General features: G+C 48.8%; 1 protein-coding gene and 2 non-coding genes across 3 annotated transcripts in view; all 3 read right to left on the reverse strand.

Moving 5' to 3' along the window:
* Positions 1 to 21,009, reverse strand: part of LOC115324476 (transforming growth factor-beta-induced protein ig-h3-like) — a 147,467-nt gene that overhangs the window by 103,119 nt on the left and 23,339 nt on the right. The window contains exons 9-10 of the mRNA XM_040211129.3: positions 13,827 to 13,963; positions 10,233 to 10,368 (exon numbers count right to left, since the gene is read on the reverse strand). Coding sequence (XP_040067063.1) covers positions 10,233 to 10,368; positions 13,827 to 13,963 — 273 coding nt within the window. The remainder of the gene's footprint in view (positions 1 to 10,232; positions 10,369 to 13,826; positions 13,964 to 21,009) is intronic.
* On the reverse strand, positions 1,274 to 1,345 carry Trnah-gug. Its single transcript has one exon. It is a non-coding gene; the product is annotated as a tRNA-His (tRNA).
* Trnah-gug lies at positions 5,702 to 5,773 on the reverse strand. The gene has a single exon. It is a non-coding gene; the product is annotated as a tRNA-His (tRNA).

Below are 21,009 nucleotides of genomic sequence, written 5' to 3' on the forward strand. Positions count from 1 at the left end.
TATTGAAGGAAACTCCCGAATCCCTTACTTGCATATTAAAACACACTCTACATTTAAGAGCTCCTATCGCTAGCACTATTTTGTACCTGCAGGTTCTTGAAATTCAAGCGCCTTATTGAATACTGCGCCTTTCGTTTTCTTTTTTTTTTTAAGCTGACGATGGCGTGAAGCCCGCCTTGAGGGTAACTTACGGTCATTGTACTCCGAAGCTCACCATGGAACAAGTAGGCAGTCTAACATAGTTAAACAATTCAGATGCATCCATGGATACTCCCGAAATCACGAACTAATGTTGAACATCCAAGTATTCGACATACGCTTTCTGTACCACTAAATCATATTGAATCCCCAAGACTTAATGTCATTTCACTAAAAAAAAAAGAGAGAGATACCGAACGTTGTACAAAAGCTCAGATCGTTTGCTCGTTTCATTTTCTATTTAATCTCGTGTTTTTGTTTGCCAAGACGTATGCCGTTGGCTTGTCAAGTGGCATAAAAGCGGCTTTTTTTTTTTGTACTCTTTATTTTTGATGGTGGAACTCCGGACCCAATGAGATTGCAGCATTAGCTGATTAGAAGAAACAAATCATGAAGAAAAAAGCGTTAGCATCATGATTGCGTTTCCTAAACTGTCAGTAACTACAAATCGTTTAATCCAAGTTAACGACCGGAAATCACGCAGAGAAGTGTAATAAATCATAATTAATTCATTAAGTAGGATGTTGCGGCGCTCTCTTCCGTGCGAGTATCTTACGCTGTACCCAAAATGGTGCACATTTTATTTGATGTAAAAAAGTTCGTGTAATAATAAAAAAAAAAAATTGGGAGACGCTTAAGTTTAATCTTTAAGAGTGGAAGGCGATAACGTTATCGCGTCCCGTTTGCAAAGCTTACTCAGATAAACGCGTGCTCGTTGCAAAGCCGGGAAGGCGTGTGTGCGTGGTATGGTCGGTTTCGTCACGTGATGTCACCCGTGGCTGTGACGTAATGACCCTGTCGATCCGCTAAATTTGGTGGGAAGAGTTTCCGCTAAATTTGGCGGGAAATTTTCTGCTAAATTCGGCGGGAAAGGTTTTGCGAAATTTGGCAGGAAAGGGTTTCCGCAAAGTTTGGCGGGAAACTTTTTTCGCCAAATTTAGCGCGTTGCATTTTGGGATTTTTTGGTCCCACCAACACCGACGCCGACACCGACGCCGGATTTTCTGCGACACTGACTCCGAAACGCTATCGCGTTAAGAAAAAAAAAAATAAACAGTCACGACACAAAAAGTGTTGCCGTGACCAGGATTCGAACCTGGGTTATTGCGGCCACAACGCAAGGTACTAACCACTATACGATCACGGCTGTCCGCGGGACGCGGGTGGAGGAAACTCGTTCAATTGAGGAGAGCGCGGACTGCAAACTGAGCAAGGTTCTATAAAGCGTGTTTTTTTTTTATTGTTAGCCGCGAGTTGTTGTTTAGCCATATTGAAGGAAACTCCCAAATCGTTTATTTGCATATATATGCTCCACACTATGCATATGTTCCACACAAACACACTATGCATCCAGGAGGTCCATCACTAGCACTTTTTTGCACATTTTTTTTTTATTTATTTATTATTTATTTATTTATTTAGGAATACTGCAGGCCAATTGCGGCCCAAGCAGGATTGGGGGTTACAAAAGTAAAGTAAAAAAAAACCGCAACACCAGGTAATCCGTAAAATGAGAGAGGGGAACAGGGGAAAAGTATACAAAAATTGTAATAAACCACATGTAATAGCTCACAACAAAGTTGGGAGGAGTGGCGGTAGTGGGGAACAGGAAAATAAAACACAATGCAAAGAGTTACACATCAAACAAACGCTCAATCGACTCCAAAACACGAGGTGCCCGCAATATGACGGAGGCTTATTGCGGAGAAGGCGCCGTGTAACCGAGCTTTCGGGTGCACGTCAAAAGATCCCCAGATGGTCGAAATTAATCCTCAGTCCTCCGCTGGGGCGTGCCAGATGCCCGTCGTAGGTTTGGCACGTAAAACCCCCAAATTTGACTTTTTTTTTTACTCCAAAACATTTTCAGATATTAATATGTGATGAGGTAGGTTGTTCCATTCTGTTATGGTTCTGGGAAAGAAGGAGTATTTAAATGCATTTGTTCGAGCGAATACTGGAGTCATTTTATGCGGATGGTCATGCCTTGTGTGCCTAGTCGAGGATGGGTGAAGAAAGGACGACGATTCAAGCCGGAGTTTTTTAGAAACAAAACACATGGACTGGTTCGTAACATTCAAACGCCTGATTGGATACTGGGCCTTTCGTTTTCTTTTGTTTGCTTGTTTTTATGCTAACGATAGCGTGAAGCCCGCTTGAAGGACAACTTGCGGTCATTGTACTCGGAGGCTGGTCGCGGAACAAGCAATTCAGATGCATCCATGAATATTCCCGAAATCACGAACTAATGCTGAACATCCAAGTATTCGACATACACTTCCTGTACCACTAAATCATATTAAACCCCCGGACTTGATGTCATTTTACTAAAAAAAAAACAAGAAAAAAACATATCGAACATTGTACAAAAGCTCAGATCGTTCTCGTGTTTTTGTTTGCCATGATGTATGTCGATGGCTTGTCAAGTGGCATAAAAGCTTTTTTTTTTTTTGTTTTTTTTTTTTTGTCGGTACTCTTCATTTTTGATGGTGGAACTCCGGACCCAATGCGACTGCAGCATTAGCTGATTAGAAGGAACAAATCAGAAAGAAAAAAGTGTGAACATCAAGATTGCGCTTCGTCATTAACTACAAATCGTTTAATCGAAGTTAACGACCGGAAATCACGCAGAGAAGTGTAATAAATCACAATTAATTCATTAAATAGGATGTTGTGACGCTCTCTTCCGTGCGAGTATCTTACGCTGTACACAAAATGGTGCACGTTTTATTTAATGTCAAAAAGTTCGTGTAATAAAAAAAAAAAAAAATTGGGAGACGCATAAACGGATTGTCCGGTCAAATTTCCTATTCGAGAAAACAATTGAATATTATTGTTATTGCCTCGAGACGCATCTTACGTGCAATATCTGAATGTTATATGCCCCTTGGCGTGAGTAATTGAATTTATACTGCTCCAATCGCATTCTAGCGTAAACGCTGCTTTCGTTGGCAACATTGAAGCTCTGACGTCACAAAACACAAAGCGAGCATTTTTGTCTCGTCGTTTGCCTGCGAGTGAACGCCTCAGCGTGCTTCGTTTTTGTTGTTGTGCTCGACTTGTTTCGTGGTTGGATGAGATTTTTGTTGCGCGGTCGGGTGCCACAACCACCGGGCAGCACATGCGACCTAACACATGACGTTCCACACTTTTCCGCGAGACGTGCAGTGACGAGCAAAGTGGATCGTCGTCGTGCGTAGGGACTGGGTTCCCGTCAAGATCGAGATCCCGCTTATGCAGCAATCATCTCACAAAAGAGAGCTACGAGCTGAGCTCTAAGCGGACAGAAGGCTTGTAAGCTGAGGTGTGATGCTGTGCCAACGATATTAAACTACGTCCACCCACTCCTCGCCCAAATCGGATCAGTCAATTTAGGTCTGTTCAATTCGTCTAACTGGCTCAACTAGTTCAGCAGTGCAGGAACTGGTGCATTCGATTCAACCGGAAGTTGCACGACCGCTGCACTGGCGCGTTCGATTCATCCCACTTTTTAACGAGTTCAGACCCAGCTCCTCAAAATCTTGCACCGGCTTCGGGCTCAGTTCAGCGTCCGTGCAGAAGCAGACGACAAGAGCAGACTGCGATAGCAGACGACACTACTCATCCGTCTCTGCTCGCGGTGCCATTTTTCGCAGCTCTTACTCAAATGTCTGCGATGTTTAACAATAACGCCGATACGGAGGTTGCATTTCCTTTCATTTATGATAATAACGTACCCGTGGTGGAGGCGGGATTGAGATCATAAGCGAGGGTAGGAATTTGCTTGATTATGATATTCTGAAAGCGTTTTAGGCACCTGCTCGCGTAGGTTTGGCTCCCTGTGGTGAGTGTTGAAATATTGGCTCACGTAAATTGTTTCTTTTTGATGCTATGTGGGGATCCACAGTGTTGATATTCTTACTTACAGACACGGGAAGGGTATTGCCCTCTTGATAGTCTCCGCCTTCAATTGCTCTTGGATGCATATTGACGACTCCGACACAATGCAGAGGTCTGGGATTTTGTGCGTTGGCTATCGCATGTCCCCGTAGCTGAGCATAATACTGCATGCTTTGTCCACTGGTATTTGTGGACGCCCATTAACGGGCTTGGGAAAAACGCCGAGAATCGGCATTTTTGCCGATTCTCGTTTCAACTTCACGCCGAAGTTACGGTCGATAACTGGCCAAGACTCTATCGTCAGGCCTTCGTCTTCGAGGTGACCGGTATACCGGCCGCGCGCTGCCGCCAGTGACTCCCGACGAAAAATCATCCTGATGCCGCGAACCTATCGTCGAAATGCAAAGATTCCCTTTTTTGTCTTTGAGGGGCATTTGCCGCTACCTTCTTGACTTGTAACCGACTATAGTTCAGAACTTCCTGGCCGAATCGAACAGACCTTGATTAGGCAGCGACACTGAAACCAACAGCTAGGCCATCTCGAAATGATACCAGAAGTTTTATTTAGCACGCGTGCAGCCCGATATCTGTTTGACCCGCGTGTGAAAATGGAGCGTGACTATAATTCACCAAGCTCGTCCAAGTCAAGGGACGACATGCATTTGAACGGTTCGCCGTTTGCCTTCGACCCGCGGACATCGCCTCTGAGGGAATGACCCGCAGCCTCATCACCGATCCAGTGGACCCGCCGAAACATATACCCAGATGCCGCTTCGTGTAGCTAGGTGCCGCTTCTGAGGCGAAATCTGCATCCTTTGCATTGCAAGCGTCCCTAGTTCGATCGGCGTCCGTCGCAGTTGTGTTTGCACGAAACGGCAAACGTTTGTTCGAAGCTTATGGCTGTCTGCGAGTAATATCCTGCTGAAAGGCGCGACTTAAATTTTTTGCACGTATACTTGGGAACTGCATTAAAAGAACCGTATTTCAGTAGGGTACTGCCTAGGAGACGAAATAATTCGAAACAAAATACAAGATATCCATCGACCAACGCTTGGTATCCCGACCATCCGACAAACCTTTGCGTTTTGTGACGTCACGCATCACCTACGGATGTCAGCCATTGACACTGGCGAAATTCGGGGTGCAGTTTCGTACATAGGCTCATGAAAGGTTTAATTAATAACGGGAGATCATATATCAAAATAAAAATGGCATTTGTCTATATAAAGGCTCCCTCGACGTAACGATTTCGACCGGTTTCGACCGGAAAATCCCTTTAAATCTCGCGAACTCAGCATGTCTGCTTTTTCTGGGCTGCTGTCTGGGCAGACCAGGCAGACGACCGGCCCTGCTTGGACGTTCCGCCGGTTGCAGTTCGTCGCCATGGTGGCACGCGAAGAAAAGGAAGCACTTATCGAATGGGTGAGCGGAATTTCAAAATTAGGTTAGAACACCGGCGTGTAGCATGCATTAACAACACCTTGCTTGTTCAAATGGTATTTTATTTTCTTCGTCAAGGATTCATACACAGGCGTTTTCGGAAACATTCAAAGTATGTTAAGAAGTCACTAACTCCGAAACGCTATCGCGTTAAAAAAAAAAAAAAGTTGCTACACAAAAAAAGTGTTGCCGTGACCAGGATTCGAACCTGGGTTATTGCGGCCACAACGCAAGGTACTAACCACTATACGATCACGGCTGTCCGGGGGACGGAGTTGCGTGAAACCGGTATGACTGAAGGAGCTGCCAAAGCAGGTCACTCGTTTCATGCATACGCTGTTCACTTTTCCTTCCATAGCCGCGCTTCCACGAATGCCACGTAGTTGGATCGAGTCGGGCTTCGACTATTCACACGCACCCAGTACCCCTCTTCCTCACTGTTCTACCCAATGGTTGTCCTCCTTTTTCGAAACGTACGCAATTGCGTTAATTCGTGTAGACGGGGGCTTATGCTGGCAGTTATGCGCGCTCAGAAAGGAAGCGCCACATTAATCTAATTAAAAAAAAAACGGCCAATTGACTTTTTTTTTTTAAAAGGATGCGCAATTTAGTGCCTGCTACCCTTATGCCGTAGGCGCAGTACGCGCAGTACGCGTATATGCGTACTGCGCGTACTGAAAAATTCGCCAAAAAAAATCATTTCCGCGCGTACTGACAATTCGCAAAAACTTCATTTGGTCACCCCACGAACAAACTTTTTTAAAATTTTTACCATTACAGTTAGCTAGAAACGAATGGTAATATTGTAATCATCCAAGAACCCTTTGGTTTCAGAACTTCTCGTACCACTTATTTAAACACATAGCAACCGTAACACCTGTTCTCTTGCTTTATTTTTTTTTATGTTTGTGTTTTGAATTGATTATGTTGTACTTGCCCCCCCCCCCCCCTTTTTTTTGTACAAAGCCCTATGGCTGCTTTAAGGGTATAATAAATGAAATAAAATGAAACAGGCACAAAGCTTGTACGCGGCGCTCAAAAGCGAGTACCTTATGATGATCTGCGATCATTGTATCGGGGGTTTGAATACCGAATTGTTGATTGTCCAGTGGTCGAACGCAGATTAAAAATAACATAAAATGTACCGGAGCACCTTTGACTGTGCCTCCGTTGCTCGCTTCAGTTGCTAAATAAATGACACGTTCGAGCAATGAACGACAGGCTCCGAGTTGCGGTTTGTCACAGAAGCCCTCACTGCAGTTCAAAGCAAAAAGCTTGCACGAAACGTGCTCTGTGCAAGGGCCTGAAACGATGTGAAGGTCCCCAGTAAAAGCCTTCCAACTTATCGTCTGCTAAACTCTGTTCACTTTGAGATCGCGAACGACTCCATATTGACTCTCGACAACCCTCGTCTCATTGAACCCCATTGCAGTTTCCAAAGTCACAGTCCTCGAACCTCAACAACAAAATATTTCTTAAAAAAAGATTGGTACTCTGACGCTTTCAATATTTGCGCCCAGAATATTAGCTGCCAATCGAGGAAAACATGATAAAAGTTTCATCGTCGGGAACAACCTACTAAGGTAAGAAATTTCAGTTTTCCCCGTTTGTTCCAGAGAATCCTATGCATTAGCTTGTGTCAACCGATCGCTGCCGACGGTGCCGTGCGAACTTAGTAAAAGAAGATCCTATCCGTGATCGCGCCAATACTACAATAGAGATCACTGTTCGGGTTCTAAAAACTCGCGACCTCCAATGTTGCTTCATGGCGTTTTGAAAAGGGTCTTTTAAGGTATTGTTAAATTTGTTACGACTATAAAACGAGTAAAGATTTTGTTTATACTTTTTTATGATAACCATTGAAGTTCTAGCACGGTAGAGCAGCGGACTTACAGATGTCCCTAGTGTTACATGAATGTGCTGTATTGCCGTTGTTGTTTTCACCTTGCAATGACTCCGTAGTCACGTGGAACTGTTTTTAGAGCTTTTGGTTTGTTTGTTTTTCACTTAGTCAGAGTGCGTACAATTTTTTTTTTTTTCAGCGGGTGCCCAGCGAATACTTTCAAAAATCCCTAAGAATATTGTGGCTGAGCAAAACAGAAGACTTTTGATAAGAACAAGCTGCCAGCCACAGCGGACGTGAGGGATTGGAGAAAAAGCATAGAAGTTAGCCAAATAATTAAACACAATTTCTAATTAACCTCTTAATTAGTGAAAGTAGACATTTGGTTCCAATCAGAGACATGCTGAGCATCACCGAAAGCCACTGAGTCAGCTCCTTTTGGAAAGATATGCGCCGATAAACTGAGGAAAAGAAGGATACAATAGCGCTCGGAGACGTCAGAACGCAGAACTGTGATTGGACAGACTAATGGGGTGACCCATAGCCTCCTCTATACGAGCCTATGGTAGACCTAAAGCTGGCTGCATTTGTCTCCACTGCACTGGGCAAAAGCGTTAGAACGCGGAACGCCGGCGTCCGACGTTTGGCATTTCGCATTCGAAAGCATTCAACGAGTGCATTGGAGACAAATGCAGCTAGCTTGGTGTCTACCGAATAATTATTCCCCCCCCCTTTTCTTGTTTTCTTTTCTCCCTCAGTTTCTCGGCGACGCATAAAGCATGTACAACATTTACAGCGTTAAAAAAAATAGCTTATTTTGGGCGCGTTTTTAGGTTTTGGGTTCCTATCGGAGCGCATCTTCGTGCCAGTGGCTCTGGCCCCCCGTGGTCGAGGCGCGCAACGGATGTGCCCCAGACTTCTCTCAATCTATACTAAATCTCACGAGGGAGGATTAAGGGAAATATCACGAGGGACGGAAAAACTGTGGGATCGTTATACGATGTGCGCTATATATGGCTGCTCTTACCTACTTGCGTGCTCTGTGCAGCCTGAAAGCTGCGCGATCTCTTCTCCCTTATCGCTGTGAGCTCGGAGCACACGAAGAAAACGAAACGAACGCGCACCAAAGCCGATATGTACACTGTTTCGTTATCGTCCTACCTTCCATTGCGTTATAAAATAGAGTTTTAGTCATGCGTAAAGGAATGCAAGCGCTGTGCGTCGCCATGCGCCAATCCAGGACTGCAGTTCGAGCTCCGCGCACGCGCAGTGTGGAACACGAAACGCTAACGCAAACGGACAGTGCTTGCTGTCACTCGTATACGAAATACCGAAGCCAACTAAAATCGCAAAACGACAAAAGCAACACGAATTACACTTTTTATTCGCGGGCGCTTTTTCACGCGCCGAACAGTCAGCACAAAAAGGATTAGCGCAAAGAACGATTGCCAGGGGGACAGAAGCGCAAGACGTGGCGCTGCAGTCCCGCAAATAGAGCTGGAGAGGTGGTAAATAACCCGACAGTGGCATCAAATACTTTATTAAGATAATTTCTTATATTAAGCTCATTTGCATTAGACTGACAGAGTATTTCGAACTGCTCTACGGGAGTCGCGTAATTTATAGGCCGCATTTGCAAAACGAGCTGCGAGGAAGCGACGAAAACGATGACCAAACGTTGGTCGTCTACGAGCGCCTCCGCCTTCACGCCTGCTTTCCTCTCCGCCACGCGACAACGCAGCGCATGCGCACTTGCGACCAATCCCTGCGGCGGGCGAGGCGTCCATTATTAAGTTGCAAACGCTCCCCGCGATTTTAGATGGACCCTCTCTTCAATCGAAGCTCTCTAATTAGACAGCGCGCCTCCTGCGCTAAATCTTCCCCTAGCGGTAGGGAAACCCCGCGTCCGAGAGGACGCACGTTGCGTCGCACAGTCGCACTTTGGGCTGCCACCAACGCCCCGAGACACCAAATTCGCCGTGACAGCAAAGACGACTGTCTCCGCTGTCTCGACTGGTTTCTGCGACAGTGGACTGCGGCAGAAACCCCTCCTACTTCAAATGAGGAAACCGCCGAGGCTGCGCACCCGTCCAGCCGTTCCAACTACGTGAAAGCTCCCGGCGCCAAAGTCTTTGGATTTTCGCGGAGTAAGCGAAGACATCGACTCTAGGTGTCTTCGGTACGCTGCAACGCCACGTGCGACTATTTTCCCGCTTCGTCTGTCGACCACTTGGGTTAATCCTTTTTAGTTCCCACTGTATATCAGACTGACGTAATGTGTCTTAAAGACACTGGGGGCGCTGCAGGATTTTGGAATGTAGCGTAACTCTCTCGCAGCCGATTATCGCAATGGTCCCTAATTTCGGCCTTTAAGTATAGCGGAAACCGACCGTTGCCCTTGCAGGAGTTGCGGCGAGCGAGAAGTGAGGCGGCGGTTCACCGCGCATGCGCCGTCGTGTGTATCCCGTGCCCCTCAGAAGTGCACGTACGCGCGAGCTGCGTCGTCGACGTCACCGCGTCGTCTACGTTTTCACGGCAGCTCTGAATCTGCGCTCGCGTTATGGAAATAACGCTATTAACCAAATTCATGCTTCACGCACAATGTCTGAAGGTTCAAGATTATTCCTCCATGTCATATACTCGAGTACAAGATCTGTATTTCGCGAACGCAGAGCGAAAAATATGTCCTTCCCCAAACACGACGCTCCGCAAGGCCTCCTCCCCGAAAAAGCTTCGGACGTATTTGGCGCATATGACAATATAACCCGTACTCCGTAAGTCAGGACTTTGTGACGAAAGCAAAAGGAAGGCGATACTCTGGTTTTGCCATACAGTTCCTCTACCGGACTGGTGTACTGGAAGTCGAACAACTCACATTTTCGAGGATACGTGGGTTCTCAAGGTCAGTGGCGTAGTCGCTCAGCGCTTCATTGGTGGGTGCGAAGACGGTCTGAGTGTAGTTGTTCACCAGCTGTAGCTCCCGTGCACGTTTTAGAGCCTGGGCGAACAAACTGCGAGGAGAAAAGAAGGCAAGCGATTGGCAGGGAGCGATGGTGTAGCACCACAGGTGGATTCGTGGGAATACCATTGCGCGATGCGGTGTGAACTACCATTCTGCAGCAGAGATGAAGTAAAGAGTTGCATTTTTTATTATTAATATACTTCGCTTTAAGTTTAGACGTAGCTAACGCTACGAGCTGATGGCATCAATCAGGCAGAGTCAAAAGCGTATCATCATGGTGTTCGTTGTGTTTTTGTGTGTGTCCTATAATCGCTGATCAACTCATAAGCAGAAAATGTCCAGTGAATTGCGCTTTTGATGCTACTATTTGCGGAGCGCAAGTTCGTCTGCGTCTTTGCAGGGGTGGCGATGATGTCAGAACGCCGATCTCTTATTGACTGATTGACAAAAAATTGTGGGTAGACCTGAAGGCATCTAGCATTGAGGTCCACCCCCTATCCTCTCAATCAAAGCCAATCAGAACTCGGCGTCATTCTGACGTCACCGCAACTCATGCGCAGGAAGCAGACGACTTTCTGTCCGCATTGGTTCCATTAGCTCATAGCGTGGGCTGCGCTTGGACTTAGGGAAACTGTAGTGGTTCTGCATTTGAGAAAAAAACACCTAAATTGACTTTATTTCGTCTCTATGATTACGAATACCAAAATTATAATTCTGATTTATGCCCCAAGTATATACAACAGTGGTCTTTTGAGAGCACTGTTGTATCCACTTAATAATAGTAGTAATAATAATAATAATAATAATAATAATAACATTCACCATCATCATCTTTGTTTTCATCGATTATGATCGGTGGCTCGAGGAAAAAAATTGCGGTGTGCAGCTTAACTAGCCCTTGGGACCTCACAATGGTCAACCGCTAGCGTGCAGAAGATACCGCTACATAAAACGAAAAATGATGCACACATGCAAACGGTCTTCCCGCCGCCTTTGGCGCGAGGAGGGACTCGGGACAAACAATAGATATCTCAACATTTCCTCGCGTTCCGCAATCCTTACCCGAGCAGTCAAATGCGTTGCACGCGTTCCGTTACATGTGACACGCGCGAGGCAGCTGAAACCTCTGGCTATGAAGTCACACGCACCGGTTGGGTTTTCGCTTTTTTCTCGCGTCTATGTTCGGGACAGATGCTCGAGATATTCAAATTTTCAGGACAAAAATACGCTAAAGTTCACCCATAACTCTTTTTTTTTTCTTCAACGCGAAAGCATTAACTGTCTCATGCAGCGAGCTGACGTCATCACATTAAAGCGCGAAAACGGCTTCTAGTTTCCGCGATCCCAATAGCAGCGATTTGCCTTCGGTTCCATTGGCTGGCGCGCGTCGATCGCTCCCCATTGGCCGCTGCGCCATGTCCTCCGAGATCCCGAAGCGCGCGCGCACTAGTACAATATTGACTCTTTTTTCTATCCATAATTTCATTCCAACGCTCACAACAACAACGCACTAGTACGCAGCAGATGACAAAGGGAGCCGACAAGCAGACGACAAAGGGAGCGGACGAGAGGCTTGCATGCTTTCGCATTCACAACTCATAAGACATGCTTAGGTGTACCTCGAGCTTTTTTCTTCAAAAACGTCTTTAATTTTTGTTTAAAGGCCGACCTGCAGGAGCTTTCTTCTTTTTTTTTTGCCAGGATAAAAGCTGGTTCTTAATGTCCTCATCTCTATTCACTGTTGCACTCTTGTGTCCTTGTCTCCCCACAGGAGCGGGTCTCAAAACAACTCCAGACCCTTTACAACTCCCCGCAGAGTGAGGGTCTCCCTCTTTCTCGAATGGAAAGGAGGAATTGACGGAGGGTGTCCTCCTTTCCGCTTGTTGGTCGGCCTTTAAGCTGAAACGAAGCTATACGGAGTGCAAGTTTGTCTGCTCCTCGCGTACCTCGTGCGTTTGTTTACCCAAGACCTGGAACCTCCACTGCCGTATACCACAGCCGCTGCATAAGCCAGCACAGCACTCGCGTGTTTCGCCCTTCGGAAAGTTAGCAGACGCATGAGCACGAACACCGAAAAATGTCATCTCGCTCGCAAGTAATCTTTCTATTCTCTCGTTGGCCTTTCAAAAATAAAGCTTCTGCAGCTGTTGCTTCTTCCGAAACGGTATAGAACGTTCTTAGGTAAGGCCCGCCGAGAATCACCGGTTCTAGCGTTCGTGAATTTCAAACACAAACTCAACCTTTCGACAAGTTCGACTGTTCTTCTGACGTCACACCATTGCGGTGGCGCTGCTGTCGCATGCAGGATGCGCGGACCACCTCAGGCAAATCTGGTTTCCGCGCACGCGCAGTGCACGCACCTGGTCAAGCGAACCGCGGCTGTTCTTTAACAGCGCGGTAGTACATAGAACATAGTTGCAGTGCCGTCGGACTAGGGTGCGTCGGACTACTGTGAGAGCAGCGCAAAGAACCGTATATTTTGCTTTTGTTAATAGCTTTAGTGAGTCGCTTTTGGAGCGCACGTTCCGAAATCATGAACGATTCAGATGGTCCGTCCTGTCAAACCGTACGCTAAATTTAACTTATTTTAGCGAATCGTAAAGCTGGCGCAACCTTGTAAATGATGATGATTATTGTGTTTGACCGGCAGCGCCATCTTGTGGTAAGCATGCGATACATTCTGCACCGTGAAAAACTGTGGCGGCTCGCGTTTCCAGCGTACAATTGATGTAAACAAGACGGCCGACGTAACATTTAGCGTTCGGAATTTCAAGACCTGCGAAGCTAGATAGAGTAAATAGTGTCTGAACGACAGCGAAGTTAGGTGGAGTGTCTCCATCATCTTACCCTTGAACGATCGTTCACGTTGTGTCATGTCGAACCAAATAATTTCGTCTGCTCGCGGTCGCCACGGCAGCTAGTCAGCCCACAGATCGCAAAAAATTACTAGCACGCGTAGTTTACAGCATTTGCGATCGCTTATCCATTGTGAACTGTCCTCGAAATGATTTGGTTCAGCCTCTCAAATGAAGCAGAGTAACATGGATGGTAAATCGCCTCCCGCTGTCTTAAGCCTAACGCTCGGCTGCGGCGGCGAACAACCCGACCGCCATCTTTTTGATCCGAGTCGTGAACGGTGCTGGCTACGTTCCGGCCGGTGATGACTCCGGCAGCCGAAGAGGGAGAAACGAACGAGAAGAGCCTCCCGAAGACCGCAACTACCTGCGCGCGCATGCGCAGTGGCGTCGCCGATGCGTTTGAGGACGAACCGTTTGTGTGAGCCGACTCGCTAGAACTTCCTATTAGAGAGTGGTTGGGAACCGTTTTTGCCTGTCCCATACGGTACGTTGGGCCCTCCGGTATGAACTGCGCATGCGCTACCGCAGAAGATTCGCGCATGCGCAGTTCGTGCAGGAGGGCCCATCGTACCGTATGGGATCTGCAAAAACGGTTCCCTAAAACTCCCTAATCTCAGCGAGCACGTTTTACTGTCTCAAATTAACAAACCTGAAGCGGTCGTCTTTCTCCAGGACTTCCATGACGCTGCCCTGCGGTGGCTCGAGCACTCGATTGACGACGTGCACCACGCCATTGTGACCTTCCACGTCGGACTCCGTGATGATGGCCGTGTCCACTCCTAGGCTCTGTAGTAGCGACGCACAGGTAGGTTTATCATGATGATGATGACAGTGGTGGCGATCTAAGCCCGAGGATTGAGTCGAGAAGCTGATGACGCGCTCGAACGGGCTTGAAGCTCACTCACAATCTTTTCATAACAGAACCGTTCACTGAGAGTTTGGTTTCTTAATTAAGGGGATTTTTAGTGTCTGACAACCACAGCAGCGCAGTCTGACAACCTGGGCATGGCTACTTCCGACCGCCATTTTGGGGCTCTGGCTCGGGAATTCTACGCGATTTTTCGGGAATAAAGGAGAGAAAGAAGTAACGCCATTCTGAGTTATCGCGAAATCCGCTGGTTCTAGCGGGGAACAAGCTCCGCCCATTGGCCAAACTCTCCCAGTATAAACGACTCGGTTGATGATGATGATGATCATGATGATGATGCGGCTTTTCCCTTTATACCGGGCGAGCTCGAAGAGTCTTCGTGCCCTAGCCAAAAAAAAAAAAAAAAAAAAAACTATAAGCTATCTGTTTTAAATTTTCTTCCACCAGTGTTCCAGTCGCGCTTTCGTCCTTCGCACGCACTGCATGGTAGAAATGTCATGCCTGTCTTGTGGAGGGTCGTCTGCTTCGCCCGTGTAGGGGTTGTTTGAGTCAGCCGTCGTTTTAAAGCCCAGTGCATATGCTAGCATCGCCTCTGAGTGAAGCCGGCGATCTACCAGTGGGGTTGGCGGCAGGCACTCACAGTAGAGCACTAGGTGTTCAACTGTCTCAGGTTCTTCTCTGCACGCGCGGCACATCGTGAAAACCACCTTGGGGTCAAACCGCTCCCGGTATACCAGAGTTCGTAGAGCGCCCGCTCGCGCCTCGAACAGAAGGCGGCTGCCCAAGCTGTTGCCATAGAGCAGGGTCATAGAGTCATAGAGCGCGCCATCTAGTGGCTGCTACGCCAACTATCCGAGTCCGTCATTGTTTTGGGCCTGTATTGCACACGATCGAGGTCCGCGTCATCGTTCGGCGCGGACTCGTACCCGGTCGGACGCTTCGTGTCCAAGAGATGGTTGCCGCCAATGTTGCTTGATGGGATTTCGAAAAAGGGTCTATTGAAAATTACGGCAATGTACCCAGCGCGACACCGTTAGCGCAAACATGCAACCACTCGTTTTTGTTTTTTTTAATTTGGGAATTGATACATTGTCATTCGAACTACAATAGTTACTAAGAACTTCAGAAATACATAGCCAGCTTATTATGATCGCGCTTCTTGCTTCGTGATTCCTTTTTCGGCGCTTTTATCAACTGATGCCGCGTTCTGATTGGGTACGTAAAAATATTAAGGTGCTCCCGGCTCATCACAAGTTGTCATTGATTGTGGTGTAATGGCAGTTGCTCATTTTTGGCACTAACTGGAGCTGTAAAATACAATGCTCGACTCTATCTTTCAGCAATAAAATTAAAAAAAAAAAGCGCCACTATCGTGTTCGCGCTAACAGTGGCGCTCGGTGTATGACGGATCTGACTCGTCAAGCGAAAGATCGCCACCCGTACTACAAATTCACGGGGAATAACCTACTTCCATAAATCTCTTACCGCGCGCGTTGCATTCTGGGAACCTGTTGGCCAGGAGCGGAGAGCGTGTGGGTCTTTGCTTCCCACTGATTCCCACAATGCATTACGTGGAATTACGCCGCGATAAGGCGAGTCGAGTTTCGGAATAAGTCTATACCCTCGGTGCATAAAAAGCTGTTTTTCAGCGTTTTTTTTTTTCGTTACCATCTTTTTGGGAGCGCAAGCCAGGGCTCGCATTCATTTACCGCACTAATGGCGCGAGCATAGAGCGCTTTTGTATCGCACCGAATTCCCCGAGGGAATAATACGGGGAAGGCGAGCGCGCGGCGCGCAGACCTACATTCTCAGCATTCTTTTTTATGGTAATTTAGCAATAGGGAGTAATCACTGGACGCCATGCTTGTGGGTGCTGTTTAGAGCGCATGCTCAGAACGTGCTCACATCAATAGGCTGCTAAGACCGGCACTCTTGATGGTGGGAAATGCACGTTGCAAAAGAACTCTAGAAGCTCGCCGTCAGCACGCGCTCAGCATTCGCGCACACAGCTATGGCCTCCAGCGAATACTCATTATAGGTCTGTTCCACGTGATATTCACTTACTAAGGAAGTCGAGATGTTCCCGCCAGTGAGGTGCCAAGATGACCTTCTGTACTTGTTAACTAAGCAGCAGCCGCACTGCTCATCCATGGTATGCAATAGATACGATCCGCAGACACGATGACAGAAGCACCTGCGGACACGTTTCAAGTATGTTTATGGGGCCTGGAAGGCGTCTCCGACTGGTGTGTTTACCGCGTCCAAGAAAGGGATACCTCGATTTCCGCCTGGGGACGTCATACAAGTGTCGTACTGTCACCAGTCGCGACCCTGGCGGCGTCAGACCAGTTGTGGTTTATCTGGCAGACGCCTGTTCTGCTGCATGTCGCTGTCCAGTAGGACAGTTCACGAAAGCTTTGGGAGCCAAAAGTTGGAATGCCGTGACGACAGCGACACTCACGTTCGCTTTTGCTACTCGCAGCCTCCTTGTTAGCATTTCTAGGGCCAACCGCCAGGATCGCGACACGCAATAGCATGGCATTCGTGCTTGTGTGACGTCACTTGTTGCCACTTCGGGACCAGTTTGGGCAGCATCGGGCGCTGAACACACCAGTCGAAGACGCGCTCCAGGAACCATAAGCATGTTCAAGCAAGTTTGCTTCGCACACGATTCGAACTTGTCTACAGAAAGTTTTATACGCGATCGTCATACGAGGAATACCTCAGATAGTGTCTACATGCTGTCTCCTGCGCGACCTGTTGGCAGTGCGACCGCGTCTTCGTTTCGATGCTCCGATTTTGACCATAGCTGTTTAAATTGGGTCCAGAGGAAGAGCAAGGGCGGGGCCCCAGCTCAATGCCTCCTAGAAAACGAGGCCATGCTGAACTTTCTTCTTCACCTACCGGAGGCACAGTTTGGACCGGAGTGCGCGTCACCGTTGAGCTGGGTCTCGTGGCCTCACTCTATTCGAGCCCCAGCCGAACGCTGACGCGGCACCTACGTCAAATTTGTGCCATGGTGTGCTGGAGGCGATGTACAAAAATTCAACACGATAGGCTTGCTGTGTATGGAGAGCGCAAGTTCGCCCGCCTCTTGAGCAGGGGGTTGGGTGACGTCAGAACGCCGAGCCCCGGTTGACTGAGCTGGAAGGATCGTGGGCAGACCTCGGGGCAGCCAGCACTGAGCTCTACCCACTGTTCTTTCCATCAAAGCCAATCGGAACTCGCCGTTGCGACGTCACCGCGACCCCCGCGCAAGAGCGGGCCAACTTACGCTCCGCATAATCACTCGAAGCATAGAAAACCAAAAAAGAAACAAAAAAACAAAACAAAAAAACGCAGGGATTTATTATGTCCGTTTGCTTGGCATTCTTCACCTTCCTCGTCGGCTCGCAATCTGATTGGCCGAGGAGCAATCGAAAAAAGGTCGGAAATCGTTACGCCCTGATTCTCTGAACCTGCGAGTGACTCGAACCCATCGCAATAACCGCTCTCTGCACGCCGCCATTTTTGTCTCCGGGGCTGCGGAGTGCGTTCTGAGCACGCGTATCTCGCGCGGAAGATGAGACGACGCGCCGCACGCGTTCATATTGGGTTGTGTCTGTGTTTATACAGCCTGTTGTTGTTGAAAAACTTTATTGAGTTGAAAGATTTAGGAAAGGGAAGGGGAGAAAGGGGAAGAAAAAGGAGAGAGTGGTTGTGTGCCCCTATTCCGGGGCTCCAAGTGCGGAGTGAACTCGGAGTGCTCGGGCCACGAGCAGCCTCTGCTCGCTAGCCGTCGCGTACTTGAGTCCCGCTTCCCACTCCTCGAGTTTGGGCTCCTCGACTGGAGCCAGTCCTGGGAGGTTCTTGCATGCCCAGACAACGTGATAAACGCCCACCCAGGGCTCACCACAGAAAGGACAGTCCGCCGTGGCGTACCGCTCTGGGTACCACAGATGTAGCTGGATCGGTGTGACGAACGTGTCCGTCTGAAGTCGTCTCCACGTGAACTCTTCTTCTTTGCTGAGACCTTTGGCCGGCCCAGGATATTCTGCCCTATGTGTTCGTAGAGCCTTTAAGGCCTCACTGTAAGTGAGCGCACTGTCCAGATCCCTCTGGGGCAGAACCGAGTCCCGGTATAACGCACCTCGGGCCGCAGCATTCGCCGCCTCGTTTCCGACTTGCCCATATGGCCGGGGGTCCAGATCAGATGTACTCCCTCTACTGCGGTTTTGCGGAGGAGCCTTAGAGCTGGTTGACCCACGACCCCTCGCGCAAAGTTTTGACAAGCTCTTTGTGAATCCGAAATTATCGTCGCACGAGGATTGCAAACCACCGCCAATGCTATGGCCGCCTCCTCCACTTGTTCAACCGTCTGTGCTCGTATGGAGGCGAGGCGTCTGATCTGCCCTTGCGCACTGGCCACCGCTATTGCAGCCACCCCCAGCACCGGACCGGCTCCATCCACGTACAGGGTTCCCTCTCTGCTGTCCCAGGAACGCGCTAGGGCCACCGCTCGCGCTTGTCTCCGTTCCGCATTCCTATCCGGGTGCATGTTGCGGGGGATTCTACTGATCGTGAATCTCTGCCGGGTCTCAGCCGGCAGCTCTTCCCCCGCGTCTCCGGGCCCGTGAGAACCGCCGGGTACTGCCGTTCCCAGTTTGTCCAGAAGCCACGCTCCATTCACTGTGGAAGAGAGTCGCTTCAGCTGTGACACTAGTTGAGCTTCATGAAGTTCTTCTATGGTGTTATGCACCCCAAGTTTAAGCATGTTTCTCGGTCGCCGTACGCTCCGGTAGCCCCAGCGCGTTTTTGTACGCTCTCCTTATCAGTACGTTTAGCTTTTGCATCTCCGCCTTGTTCAAGTTCAGGTACGGAGTGCCGTACGTCAGTCTGGCAATAATGAAGGCCTGGACCAACTGTATTGCCTCTTTCTCCTTTATACCGTGTCTACGGTTCCTAATTCGCCTCATCATACCGCACACCTGCGTGGTCATGGCGTCCAGTCTGTCGATAGTCGACTTGTTCCCCCTCCCCTGTTGTAGAAGCTGGCCCAGAATCCGAACCTCCGCTGGTTTTGGGACCCGGACCCCATCTATCACCACGTCAATGTGATCGACTAGCTTATCGCGAGGGTTTCGGAAGACAAGAAGCTCAGATTTCTCCGGGGCGCACTTAAGCCCGCATCTCATAACGTACTCTCCGACGATATCCGCCGCCGCCTGAAGCTTCTCTTCTATTTCCGCGTCACTGCCCTCCCTGCATCACAGGGTGATGTCATCCGCGTAGATGGCATGCTCCACGTTCGGAACCGCCCTCAGCGCTTCTGGTAGACCCCGCAGCGCAAGGTTGAACAGCAACGGGGAAAGTACTGCCCCTTGCGGCGTGCCCCTGGAACCCAGTCTGTATGTCCCAGATTGCATACTTCCCAACGTCAACGTGGCTGTCCTGTCCGTCAAGAAACTGCGGACATATTCGAAGGTTCTTCTCCCGCAGTTAACTGTGCTGAGACCCCTAAGTATGCTTTCGTGCGAAACATTATCAAACGCGCCTTTCAAGTCTAAAGCTAGAAGGCATCTCGTTTGGCCGCTCCTCGGATTCTCCAGTATATCCTTATATATCCACAAGAGTATGTCCTGCGTCGATGTGTGAGGTCTGAACCCGAACTGCGTGTTCGGAAGGAGTTGTTCCTTGTCTAGATATTTCATAACCCTGCATGGAGTTTATGACTCGTTCGAACGCCTTGCCCAGGCAAGATGTAAGCGAAATCGGCCGCAGATTTTCTAGCTTGAGCTCCTTTTTGGGTTTTGGAATGAAGCGAATGTCAGCAACCTTCCAACTATCTGGAGTAAGCCCGCGCTCCCAGAAATGTTCGTTGAAATGGCGTACCAGCTCTTTCAGGTCCCCTTCCCCTAAGTTGTAGAGGAGTTTCGCTGTGAGGGAGTCCGGTCCGGGTGCTGCGCCCTTCCTCATAACCCCGAGCTCATACTCCAATTCCGCGACAGTAATTGGCCTGTCTAATTCAGGGTTTTCCTGCCCTTCATACTCCACGATTTCTCCTGTGGATTCCAAACACAAATACCTTTCCGCCAGCCGATCCATGATCTGCTTGCGGTCCCCGGGTAACTTATGTATCAGTTCCGCTAAACGGCCGCCCGTCACCACCTTTGCCCTACTCGGATCGATTAAGGCCCTAAGCATCCTCCATGCCTGAGCCGTGCCTAGGCTTCCCCGTATAGAGTCACACAGGCCATACCAGTTCTTCCTAGCCAAGTCCACCGCATAGTCCTCGGCCAGCTTTGTGAGTGCTTGAATCCTCTTCCTCAGCTTCTTGTTGTAGCGCTGTTTCTTCCATCTCCTGGTCAGCCCGCGTCGTGCTTCCCAAAGATGAAGTAGACGCGTGTCCACTGCTGGGGTCTTCTCTGAGAGTTCAACTTCAGCCACGAACGGCTTGACACTGGCGATCACCTCCGAAGACCAATCCTCGATGTTCTCGATGCTAGCTGCACCTTTCCCTCTCTGTTTTCGCCATCGGTCCCAATCCGTTATTCTTGCCTTTCCCGTCTTTCTTGTGTATCCGGACTCGTGAATAGTCGTTTCGAGGATACAATGATCGCTACCGAGTTGCTCCATGAGGTTAGTCCACTCAGCGTTCGCCACGTTCTTGACAAGCGTCAGGTCCGGACAGGTGTCTCTGCATGAGCTCGTGCCCGTCCTGGTTGGCTGATCAACCTCGGTAAGCAATGTTAGGCGTTCCTGGTTGATGCTTTCCGCCAGCCTTCTGCCTTTCGGAGAAACGTACTTGTAACCCCATCCCGGGTGAGGGGCGTTGAAGTCTCCCCCAATAATCACAGGGTCCTTCCCCGCCTCCTTGACCACCTTCGCGATGAGCCGCCTGTAGTCCGTCTTATGGTTCTTTGGATTTCCATACACGTTCACCACATGTACACCCCGATCCCCTTTTTTCACTGGGATGATCACA

Source organism: Ixodes scapularis, unplaced genomic scaffold, assembly GCF_016920785.2.
Source record: "Ixodes scapularis isolate PalLabHiFi unplaced genomic scaffold, ASM1692078v2 PGA_scaffold13__105_contigs__length_92229423, whole genome shotgun sequence".
Classification (NCBI taxonomy): domain Eukaryota; kingdom Metazoa; phylum Arthropoda; class Arachnida; order Ixodida; family Ixodidae; genus Ixodes; species Ixodes scapularis.